This window comes from Heterocephalus glaber, unplaced genomic scaffold (genome assembly GCF_053883595.1).
Source record: "Heterocephalus glaber isolate CG9 unplaced genomic scaffold, H.glaber_assembly_v1.0 deba00001577, whole genome shotgun sequence".
NCBI classification, from domain to species: domain Eukaryota; kingdom Metazoa; phylum Chordata; class Mammalia; order Rodentia; family Bathyergidae; genus Heterocephalus; species Heterocephalus glaber.
Window position 1 is genome coordinate 29,903,073 of NW_028258358.1, and position 12,825 is coordinate 29,915,897.

General features: G+C 38.3%; 1 protein-coding gene across 2 annotated transcripts in view; it reads left to right on the forward strand.

Moving 5' to 3' along the window:
• Window positions 1-2,217: 2,217 nt before the first annotated feature.
• The window catches only part of Cldn10 (claudin 10), a 118,909-nt gene continuing 108,301 nt past the window's right edge, over window positions 2,218-12,825 (forward strand). The window contains exon 1 of one of the 2 annotated variants that reach the window (XM_004870831.4): window positions 2,218-2,635. In XM_004870831.4, the coding sequence (XP_004870888.1) occupies window positions 2,479-2,635 (157 nt within the window). In that variant the 5' untranslated portion in view covers window positions 2,218-2,478. Of the gene's footprint in view, window positions 2,693-12,825 lie in introns of both variants that reach the window. The other variant, XM_004870830.4, reaches the window with a different exon arrangement.

The following is a 12,825-nucleotide window of genomic DNA, read 5'->3' on the forward strand; positions in this document are numbered from 1 at the left end:
GAGAGGAGGGAGGATACAGAAACCTATAAGAGAGGATGTGGGGAGAACATCAATAGGGCCCTCAAGAACGGGTGGCAGCCTGGGACAGAGTGTCTGACGTGGCATCAACCTGTGTCCTCTCCAGTAATGGGTGCTGAATCTTCCTCTGCTGATGAGCTTCCTGGTGACAGCTGCCTTCCTTTTGGAAGACAAAGGGACCCAGAGAAGGCCTCCCTGTGTTTCTGTTGCCCAGGTGCCCTCAGTGTGACGCGATCAGCATTCACACTAAGTGCCGTATTATGACTTGGTACTTTCTGAAGTCCTTCAGCATGTTTAGAAGTGGGGGTGTGGGTCAGTGGTGGAGCACTCATCTAGCATGCAGGAAGCGCTAGATTCTATCCCAGCACTGGAAATAATAAATAAACAAATTTAAAGGGGGAAAAAACTGCCTTGGGGGAAGTGTTCTTAAGATCTCAAAAGCACAAATCATTTAGTAAAAGCTTGATAAATTTGACTACATTAAAATGAAGAGTCTGTCAAGTGGCCACATATAGATAAACCAAAAACCAGGGAAAGATCAGAAAACAGAAATAATCAAGAGAAGATTACTATCCTGGGCTGGGTAGAGCCCAGGTAGAGCCCCTGCCTAGCATATGCAAGGTTGTCAGTTTAATCTGCAGCACAAAATAAAGCAGAAAATAGATTACTGTCCTAGATGTATATGTGGCATGAAAAGTAAATTAGGAAAAGTCAAACAACTCAATCGAAAAATGAGCAAAAGTCACAAATTTCATTGTAGATAGAAACCCAGTTAGCCAATAAACACACAAAAGATGCTCAATTTAATTAGTAATCACAAATACAAAGGAAAACAACACTGAGATTCCACCTCACCCCAGAAAGAATGGCTGCTATCAAGAAATCAACCAATAACAAATGCTGACGGGGTTGTGGGGAGAAAGGAACCCTTCTCCATTGTTGGTGGGAGTGCAGAAGGGTGCAACCACTGTGGAAATCAGTGTGGAGATACCTCAAAGAACTAGGGCTAGAGGTCCCATTTGACCCAGCTATTCCCCTTCTTGGTATCTTCCAGAAAGAATTAAAAACATAATACCACAGCAATATATGCACACCCATGTTTATAGCAGCACAGTTGGTAATAGCTAAATCTTGGAAACAGCCTAAATGTCCACAGCTGACCAGTGGATAAAGAAGGTGTGATTTTTTTTACACACCAGAGTACTACTCAGCCATAAAGAAGGATGAGCTTCAGACATTTATAGCTAAATGCATGGACCTTGAGACTATGCTCTTAAGTGAAATAAATCGAATGCACATGCTTAAATAGCACATTGTTTCTCTGTTGTGAGAAACCAAAAGTGGAAATAAGGACTGAAATGTATAATGGGTGTTGGGAAATGGGAAGAAAGTGTTCAATGGGAAGGGGAACAAGGGAGGAGGGAGGAAGAAAGGAAGGGACAAGAAAAAAAAGTGAAAATAGAAGGGAAAAATGGAAACAAAGCTTTTGTACATAGGGAGGGGAGGGGGCCCGAGGGGAGGAGGAATGGGAGAAAATAAGATAAAATTATTTTACAAAAATGAAAAATTAGTAATCACAGATCTGTACTAATAATCACAGTGTGATACTTTTAAACTAATCAAAGTGGCCAAAAGAAAAGACAGTTCTGCCAAGCCCACAATACCAACTCTTACAAACTGGGATAATGAGGTCACCCCCACTGCTAGTAGGACTCTCATTTGCGATACCTACATAGTAAAACAACTTAACATTATCTGCAAAGTTGAGGATGTTTCCTACAGCCTAACAATTCTGCTTCCAGGAGAAACTTTGCTTATATGCACAAGCCCGATGCATGAGGATGTTTGTAAGTGTAACCATTATTATTAGGGGAGAAAAGAGAATAACACAAATGTTTCTGTCCCGGAAAATGGATAGATAAATTGTGGTCTATGCATCTAAGGAAATATTATATTCATCTGTAATATTTAGTGAGTGACCTCCACTTACAGACATAACATCATGTAGAAAATGTGACAGAAGAATGCCTACACTGTGATTCTATTTATGTCAAGATTCAAAAACATGCAAAACTAAAGACTCCTTCAGTGTTACTGTATAATTTGTACTTTGTAATGTCTGGTGGTTGCATGGTTTGTTAAGCTCCGGGCTAACAGAAAATTAAGCATTAACTACGGTGGCAGGTTAAAAAAACTGCAAAATCAAAACCTTTGAAATTCATCTACAAAATTCTGGTAAACAGCTACGTGGGAAATTAGAGAGATTATTTTCGGCTACCTTTAAGATGCCATCGGTGAATCATTTTTTATCTTAAATTCTGTGCTTCTTCAAGCCACCCGAACATGAAAAGTCGTCACCCACCCGCAGGGGCCGGCGGTGACGTTCGTGCAAGTGTCCCCGGCCGGCTGCAGGCCTGACCGCTCGGCGGCCGGTGACGCCGCCGCAGCCCAGAGACAGACATGTCCACTGCTCAGATCTCGGCTCTGGTGTTCGGGGTCGGAGGGTTCGGGGCCCTCGTCGCTGCCACCACGTCCAACGAGTGGAAAGTGACCACGCGGGCGTCCTCGGTGATAACCGCTACGTGGGTTTACCAGGGGCTGTGGATGAACTGCGCAGGTAACGCGTTGGGTTCTTTCCATTGCCGACCGCATTTTACCATCTTCAAAGTAGAAGGTAAATACGAGGGCTCTGCTTGGGGCGCAGAGCAGCGTTACCTTTCCCCTCTGGCTGGGCTGCAGAAGCTGTGTGTCCTCTCCGCGCCAGGCTGTGTCTGCTTCAAGGGCCAAAATGTGCCTGGGATGGATGGGGTGTGTGATGTTGGCTGAAAGAATTAAGTCGTTCGTTTTATTTGGGAAAGGAGAGTTCAGGAAAGTCTGATGGGCTTTTAGAAATGTCTGATGTGAATAACAGACTCCAGAGGAAAGGGTCGGGATAACTGGGTTGTGTCCGAAGCTAATTGCAATTTGCTTTGAGTCATAGGGGAACCCTGATGGATCTTGGGAAGTCTTTCATAGATTTAATCTGCCGCCGCCTCCTCCTCCTCCTCCTCCTCCTCCTCCTCCTCCTCCTCCTCCTCCTCCTCCTCCTCCTCCTCCTCCTCCTCCTCCTCCTCCTCCTTCTCCTTCTCCTTCTCCTTCTTCCTCCTTTTGACCCTCCTCTCCTCTTGTAGTAAATCACCCGGTATCCTAAATTCCTGTACTCCCTCAGGCCATCCACTACATACACATAGTTGTACAGATACAGATATTTTTCCCCTAGAGCAACAAAAGCTTATGACAAGAAAGTTATTATTGAGTAAGGGAATGACTTCTGTTTTTAGAGGTACTTTTAAAAAAATCATATTTAGTGATAAAATAACAGATCAAGAGATCTTTTTAAGTAGTTAAGCGAAAGAAAATGCCATAAACTTTCTCTTTTGATGATTTTTGTTTTTTGTTTAATACATGGGCATGCTTTCCTCTGTGTATTTGAAACTCTATCATGAGTAATTATGTATCATAAAGAGAGCATTAAAAATAAAGGTACCTTTATCTCAGGGTACCTCCAGGGAAACAATTGTTACTTCTTGCTTTTATGTCCCTCGAAGAAGCATTACTTGCCTCCACTTTCTGAAAATCTGATGTGCTTACAAGGCTGCCACAAGCTGTGGATCTAATGTGGTAAAAATTACTACTGATTTTTGGTAGAATATAGGTTTTTTTCACAATTAAATGGCGAAATTGTACCTTGGCCTCGGTAAAGAAAATGGAATAAAAATTTAACTAAGAAGTTACTAAGGCATAATCTTGACTGGGGTTTTGTGTCAAATGTGGGTGTCATTAAGTCTTCAGTGAGTGCCAAGGGATAAAGAGAGACTACTTAGGTAAAGCCAGGAGATTTCTAATGACAGATAATGGAAATGCTCACGGGTGGCTGCCCTAGGCAGCCCTCAAGGAACATGTACTTTCCTGAGTACCCATTGGAGGGGTCAAGGCTTTGTCTTTCTTCAGTCAGCACCGTAACTCATTCTGGAGTATTTCAAAACTACTTCTGCCATAGAAATTCTCCCCAGAATGGCAAATTTTCAAAGGAAGAATGTCACACTGTCGTCATTCTGCAGACCTCTTAGGGTTGTTCTTTCCCCACCACCTGCTCTTGGCCCAGTCTTACTTTGGACAGCAAGTAGAAGATGTGACCTGTGGATAAGATGTCACCTGCTTCATTTTCTACTGAGTTCACCTTGTCAAAAAATATACTGTAATCTCTGAACTCTGGGAGGAGGAGACAGGAAGATCAAAGGTTCAATCCTGGCCTTGGTATCTTAGCAAATTAGCAAAAAGGGGCTGGGGATGTAGCTCAGTGTGAAGGCCCTGGGTTCAATTTCCAGTGATGCCAAAAATAAAAAACTTGTCTTATTACACTTAATTTTATATTTCTTAATGAAACCCACTCACTCAGGAAAATATAAATTCAACATTAGCTCCAAAGTAGATTTCTGAATGACTTCAACAGCTGCATCCCCAAATGCATCTTAGAAGCACACAGATAGAAATTGTATTGCTAAATAGTGTTGATGGTAGTCCAAAGAAATTCCACCCTTAAAACTTTAGAGTTTATTTTGCTTCTCAATAGTAAAAATAATGTATCGTATGTCTGCTGTATTCCCTGCACATATAGAGGTCGCTTGAAAAATCTTATCCACTGACCATGCTTCCATTAGAACATATATCATTAAGTTAATGTAATCTTTCCACTTTCTTCATGCTGAATCAAAATCTTTTTAAAAGATACAGTTAATGCAGAATCCTATTTTCACTGTCAGTAATACTGATTCATATCTCCAAAGGAAATGGGAGCCACATGCTTGGATTTCCTAAATCACATCCAGCCATTGCTAACATCTCTGGTTACACGTCCTCTATTCCTACTGAAAATATGACAGTGAAGGCACTGAACAGATACCTGTCCAACAGGCTTTCAAATATCACAATTAAAAATTGAGAAAAGAGCTCAGAAACCAGTTAAGAATGAAAATGATCATGTCATTTAAGAAAAATAAACTATTTACGCCAGCATTGACAATTTGAGACAAATCTTCTTGCATTTAGGCCAAATTAAGCCTCCTCTGAGAAGGAAAAACAGAAAACTTTTTTAAACTGTCAGGTTTCTCTTGCTGGTTACCACCTTCATTGCTAATGATCATTTCTTTTATCCTGGATGCCCCAAAATAGTCGCTGTGTTTTAGGGGATCATTTGAATTAACAGCAACTATATCCTTTAAGGATTTGATGTAAAGATGTACAGCTTTAAGGATTTGGTAGATATTTGGGTAAGGAGCATTTGCAGATATACATGTGAAAATAAAAACCACTTTCAACTACAGTTCTGTGCGATAAAGTTCAGGAAAGCATCACAGAGACACTGCGATTCAATTCTCCTCATGACCTGAAAACCAAAGCTTCTTGATGCAAATTGAAAACCAATTCAGTGTCTTTAGACCCAAAGCTCACTATGTGCTATGTCTCCTATTTTGTTGTGTTTTTTTTCCTCTCATGCCAGTGTGTATAGGAATGGGTTTTTTTCCCCCCATTAAGTTTATTGGTACATTTTCGTTATAAAATGCAGTTACATTCATCATTGGGATCTTGTACCATTACATGAGTCTCTTGGTTCTTATTTTTTTCCCCTTCCCTTGCTCTCCCTTCACCCCCTCCACCCTTACCTATTTGCAAAGACTTTGTTTCCATTTTTTTCCTTTTCTCATATTTTTTCTTTTCCCTTCTTTCCTTTCCCCTACCCCTCCCACTTCCCCTGCTCCTTTAGATCTTTACTTCCTGTTACACAATATCAATTATATATTTTTAAATGACAATATCAAGATCTAGGAGACATTACCACAGATTTTACAGAATTTAAAAGGATATAGAAAGCATATTTCAAACATCTGTTTTGAAATAAATTTCACAACTTCTAAGAAGTACCTTGGAAGACAAATTAATGAAACTAACTCTGGAGGAAACATAAAATTTGAATAGCACCTATTAAAGAAAGTATATTCCTAGCTTGAAAACCTACCTATATGACAACAACAGGCTCATATACATTTTAACTGATAAATTATATCAAACAATTAAAGCAGAAAAAAGAAGGAACATTTCTCCCCTCATTTTAGGAACTCAACATTGTGCTAATCCTAAAACTGGATAAAGATAATAGAAGAAAAAAGTATGAACATAGATAGAAATTTGTTTAACAAAACAAACTACTAGAAGTCAGATCTGGCAGGATGTAGAAAGCGGTTTTGTTATAGGGATGGCAGTGTTGATTCAGCATTGGAAGATCCACCCCCAAAAGTCATCATTTTAACAGAGGAAAGGAAAAAGTCATATGATCCTGTCACTAGTTGGAGAAAAAGTATTGGACTAAATTCTATAGCTGTTCATGGTAAAAGCTATCAGGAGACCAGAAGTAGAACAGAACCTTCTCAACAGATTAAAGACATGTACTCCATACTTCCAGTGAGAATGCCTTATATGAATAGAGAAGATACAATGCTTTCTCCTTAAGGTGGGGAACAAGGGCAGATATGCTTACTCTTTATCTGGCCATTAAACTTTGAAACCTAGTGCCCACCAAAATAGTCTGGCAATAAAATGACACAATTAGGATAGGATTGGCAAGGTAGAAGCAAAATCTTTTTTTTTAATTAAATTCTTTTATTGGTACATTGTAGGTATACAACACAATTACATTTCTCATTGGGAATTGTACCTTTACATAATCCATCTTGGTTCTTAGTTTTTCCCCATTCCTAGCCCACCCTTCACCCCCTCCACCCTTCCCTATTTACAAAGACTTTATTTCCATTTTTTCCATTTCTCAGCATTTTTCCTTTCCCTCCTTTCCTTTCCCCTGCCCATCCCGCTACCCCTACCCCTTTGGACCTTTTCGTCCTATTTCACGTTTTCAATTATTCATTCTAATCCTTGGAACATTTTAGGTATACAATATAATGACATTCATCATTGAAAATTTGCACCTTTACATAGTCTCTCTTGGTTCTTATTTTTCACCCTTGCCCAGCCCACCCTTCAACCCCTCCTTTCCTCCCTATTTACAAAGATTTTGTTCCTATTTTTCCATTTTCTCATATTAATCCCATTCCCTTCTATCATTTCCTCTAGCCCTCCCACTTCTTTTCCCTTTGCCCCTTTTCTTCCTATTTCACATTACCTATTATACATTTAGTCCTTATTTACACTTTCAGTTTCTCACACCAGAGAAACTATTTGGAATTTATTCATGTGTGTCCTATTTATTTCACTTAAGAGTATTGCCTCAATGTGCCTCCACTTAGCTATAAATGTCTCTAATTTCTCATTTTTTATGGCTGAGTAGTACTCCATTTTATTAAAAAACCACATTTTCTTGATCCAGTCTCCAGTTGATGGGCATTTGGGCTGTTTCCAGGTTTAACTATCACAAACTGTGCTGCTATGAACATGGGCACACATATATCACTGTGGTATGAGTCTTTTAATTCTTTGGGGAAGATCCCCAGCAGTGGAATAATGGGGTCAAATGGGACTTCCAGTCCTAGTTCTTTGAGGTATCCCCATACTGATTTCCACAGTGGTTGCATCAGTCTACGCTCCCACCAGCAGTGGAGCAGGGTTCCTTTTTCCCCACAGCCCTGCCAGCATTTGTCATTGGTTGATTTCATGGTAGCAGCCATTCTTTCTGGAGTGAAGTGGAATGTCAGCGTTGTTTTCATTTGCATCTCTCAAATGACCAGTGATGTTGAACATTTTTTCATGTATTTATTTGCTGTTTCTACTTCTTTGCCTGAGAAATGTCTTTTCATTTCAGATGCCCATTTTTGGATTGGGTCTTTAAATTTGGGAGGTCTAATCTTTTGAAGTTCTTTATAGATTCGAGATAGTAGACCTTTGTCTGAGGAAGAGCAGGTGAAGATTTTTTCCCACATTGTGGGTTGTCTCTTCACACTGCTGGTGGTTTCTCTTGCTGTGCAGAAGCCTTTTAATAAGAAGAGATCCCACTTGTTGATTGTTTGTGCTAGTTCAGGGGCAACTGAGGTTTTGTTCATAAAATCTTTTCCTACAACAATGTCTTCAAGGGTTCTACCTAACCTCTGTTCCAACTGGTTCAGAGTTTCTATTTTAATATTTAGATTTTTTAATCCATTTTGATTTTAGTTTAGTGCATGGTGAGAGATACAGGCCTAGTTTTAATCTTTGGCAAGTTGAAGGCCAATTTTTCCAGCACCATTTATTAAAGAGGCTATCTTTCCTCCAGTGAGGGTGTTTGGCTCCTTTATCAAAGATGAGATGGCTGAGTGTGTCTGGCATTGTTTCTGCATCTTCTAATCTGTTCCACTGGTCCTCAGGTCTGTTTCTTTGCCACTACCATGCTGTTTTATCACAGTAGCTTTGTAGTATAGTTTCAGGTTGAGGATTGTGATACCCCCTGCCATGTCTCTGTTACCTAGAATTGCTTTTGCTATTCTGGGTCTCTTCTTGTTTCAAATGAATTTTTGGATTGTTTTCTCGAGGTCTATGAAGTATGCTGCTGGGATCTCAATTGGAATTGCATTAAATCTATATAGCAGTTTTGGAAGTATGGCCATTTTCACTATATTAATCCTTCCTACCCAGGAGCAGGGGATGTCTGTCCATTTTCTGGTATCATCTTCAATCTCTCTTTTCAGAGTGCCATAGTTTTCAGAGAAAAGGTCTTTGATTTCTTTCATTAGGTTGATTCCTAGGTATTTCAGTGTTTTGAATGCTATTGTGAAAGGAATTATTTGCCCTATTTCTCTCTCAGTGAGTCTGTCATTCGTGTGGAGGGAAGCTATTGATTTTTGTGTGTTGACCTTGTAACCAGCTACTTGACTGAATTTGGTTATTAAGTCTAGAAGACTTTTGTTGGAGTTCTTGGGGTCTTCTACATAGAGTATCATGCCATCTGCAAATAATGACAATTTGACTTCTTCATTACCTATTTTTATTCCTTTTATTTCTTTCTCTTGTCTAATTGCTGTGGCTAATGTTTCCAGAACTCTATTGAACAAGAGTGGTGATAGTGGACATCCTTGTCTTGTTCCTGATTTTAGTGTGAAAGATTTCAGTTTTTGACCATTCAGTATGATATTGGGTGTTGGTTTTTCATAGATGGCTTCTATCAGTTTGAGGTAGAGACCATCTATTCCAATTTTTTGTAGGGTTTTTCTCATAAATGCATGTTGGATTTTGTCAAATGCTTTTTCTGCGTCTATAGAGATAATCATATGGTTTTTGTCCTTGGCTCTATTGATATAGTGTATTACATTGATTGATTTGCATATGTTGAACCATCCCTGCATCCCTGGGATGAATCCCACTTGATCAGGGTGTATGATCTTCTTGATGATCTTCTGAATTGTTTGCCATTATCTTATTAAGGATTTTTGCATCTATGTTCATTAGTGAGATTGGCCTATAGTTCTCTTTTTCAGTTGGGTCTTTCTCTGCTTTGGGGATCAAGGTGATGCTTGCTTCCAGGAATGAATTTGGGAGTATTGCTTCCCTTTCAATTTCATTGAAGAGTTTAAAGAGTGGTGGCAGCAGTTCCTCTCTAAATGTCTTGTAGAATTCAGCAGTGAAGCCATCAGGGCCTGGGCTTTTCTTAGTTGAGAAGTTTTTAATTACGTTTTCAATTTCATTGGTTGATATTGGGTTGTTCAGAGTTTTTAGGTCTTCTTCATTCAACTTTGCTAATTCATATGTATCTAGGAATCTGTCCATTTCTTCTGTGTTGTCCATCTTATTGGCGTATAGGTTCTGGAAGTAGGTATTGATGATCATCTGGATTTCTGCTGGGTCTGTTGTCATTTCACCCTTTTCATTCCTAATTGCATGGATTTGGGCCTTTTCTTTCCTTTTTCTGACAAGGTTGGCTAAAGGTTTGTCAATTTTGTTGATTCTTTCGAAGAATCAATTCTTGGCTTCATTGATTTTTTTGTATCATTCTCTTAGTCTCCATTGCATTGATTTCTCCTCTGATCTTTAAAATTTCCTCCCTTGTATGAGCTTTGGGGTTGTCCTGCTCTTCTTTTTCTAGAAGCTTGAGGTTCAGAATCAGGTTGTTTAATTTGGCTCATTCTGTTTTCCTAATATGCATATTCACTGCTATGAATTTCCCTGGTAAGACTGCTTTCATTGTGTCCCATAGATTCCAATATGTTGTACTGTCATTGTCATTTAATTGAAGGAACTGTTTGATTTCATCTTTAATTTCCTCTGTGACCCATTGGTTATTCAGAAGTGTGTTGTTCAGTTTCTACGTGTTTATGAAATTTTTTGAGTTTCTTTTACTATGGATCTCCAATTTCATCGCAATATAGTCTGAGAATATACAGGGGATAACTTCAATTCCTGTGCACTTACTTAAACATGTTCTATGTGTGAGTATGTGGTCTATTTTGGAGAATGACCCATGTGCAGCTGAGAAGAATGTGTATTCTGATTTTGTGGGGTGGAAGACTCTCTAAACATCTGTTAAATTCATTTGTTCAAGAGTTCGATTGAGTTCTAGTATTTCATTACTTATTTTTAGTCTAGTTGATCTATCTATTTGGGACAGTAGGGTGTTGAGGTCCCCCACTACAATTGTATTAGTGCATATATGACTTTTCATGTCCATTAGTATTTGTTTTATATAGTTGGGTGCACTAGTGTTTGATGCATAGATATTTATGATTGTCATCTCTTCCTCTTGGATTGTTCCCTTTACAAGGATGTAGTGTCCTTCTTCGTCTCTCTTAATCAGTGTTGGTTTGAAATCTACTTGATCTGCAAGGAGGATAGCTACTCCTGCTTTTTTTCAGATTCCTGTCACATGGAGTATGGTTTTCCACCCTTTAACTTTCAGTCTATTAGTTTCCTTTTGAATTAAGTGTGTTTCTTGTATGCAGCATATTGTTGGATTTTAGAAGTAAAATCTTTATATGTAGATGAAATGATCATCTACAGAGAAAATACTAAGAAATCTCTAGGAGCCCCTAGAAATTGTACTTGAATTTAGCAGGATTAGAAAACACAAGATACCTATAAAAATTCAGATCTGTGTATACTTGCTATAAATGAAGAATTGGATATTGAAATTTAAAAGTTATGTAGGAGAACAAAGGACCTAGAAAAGTTAAAAAACAAAAACAAAAACAGTGTTGGAAGACATTTAGTACCCAATTTTAAGACTTCTTCTAAAGCTACAGTAATCAAAGCAGTGTTGGTGTAAGGAAAGACATATAGATCATTGGAATAAAACAGAGAATCTAGAAATAGAACCACACATATATGGCCCAGTGAGTTTTGAAAGATTATTTAACATTAGCATTTTATAGAATATAAACTCAAATCAAGAGCCAAGGAAGAGATAGTGTTTTCAGCAAACAGCACTAGAACACCTGGTATCCATATATAAAAAATTAACCTCAACCCTTTATTTCCATACATGAAAATAACTTGAAGGGATCTATGAACCTAAATATGAAAGCCTAAAAGTATAAAACTTTAAGAAGAAATTATAAGGGAAAATATTTATGAATTCAGGGTAGGCAAGAACTACCTAGGATACAAAAGACATGATATATAAAAGAAACAATTGATAAATGAGATTCCATCAAAATTTAGAACTTTAAATGACATCATTAAAATGAAAAGTAGTCCTTAAACAGACCATATTTACGATGCATATAACCTATGAGCAGAATATATAAAGAATTCTTAGAGCTCATTAATAGACAACCCAATTAAAAAGTTGACATAAGAAGATGATAAATAGCCAGTATAGCACAAAGAAATGTGTGCAACTCTAGAATCAGAAAAATACTAATCAGTACAATAATAAGATTGAATTATACACTCATTAGGGAGATGAAGTCAAAAGTTTTAAAAGCCTTGTCATGACTTTTTCTTTTTGTTGGATTCTCCCCCTTTGTGTTTAATTTGTCACGTCCAATGGATTCATTCTGCTGTGTTTCCTGGGGTTGTGATCCTCATTGTCTTTTCCTAGGGTATTGTCTAAAATTTTTTGGAGTGCTGGTTTAATATTCATGAAGTTCCTGAGGTGCTCTTTATCATGAAAGTATCTTATTTCTCCATCAATTTTGAAAGATAGTTTTGCAGGGTACATCAATCTGGGTTGGAGGTTGTTTTCCTTTAGGGCTTGAAATACATCACTCCAAGCTCTTCTTGCCTTGATGGTTTGCATTGAGAAGTCTGCTGTGATTCTGATGGTCTTTCCTTTGTATGTGATTTGTTTCTTTTCTCCAACTGCTTGTAGAATTTTGCTTTTCTGTTGGATTTCTGGAATCCTAACTATTATATGCCTATGTGTGTTTTTTTGATCAAGGCTAGCTGGAGTCCTATATGCCTCACTTATGTGTATGTCAAGTTCTTTTCCCCTGCTTGGGAAGTTTTCTGCCATCACTTCTGTGAACAGTTTTTTTATGTCATCTGCACTCTCTCCTCTTTCTTCATTGACTCCAAGCAGTCTTATTTTATTCTTCTTTGCATCATCTAGCAGCTACTGGATTGATTTCTCATGTTCCTTTACAATTTTAAAGCAATTTTTCTTTTCCTCGTCACTAATTGCAATCTTTTCTTCTATATCTGAAATTCTATCCTCACATTGGTTCATTCTGCTGCGCAGACTTTTGATGGAATTTTTAATCTCCTGGAAATCTGTTTGTATCTGTTTTATGCATTCCATTTGTTTCCTGTGTTGGGATTCTATCATGTTCCTCAGATCCTCTATTTTTTTATCTG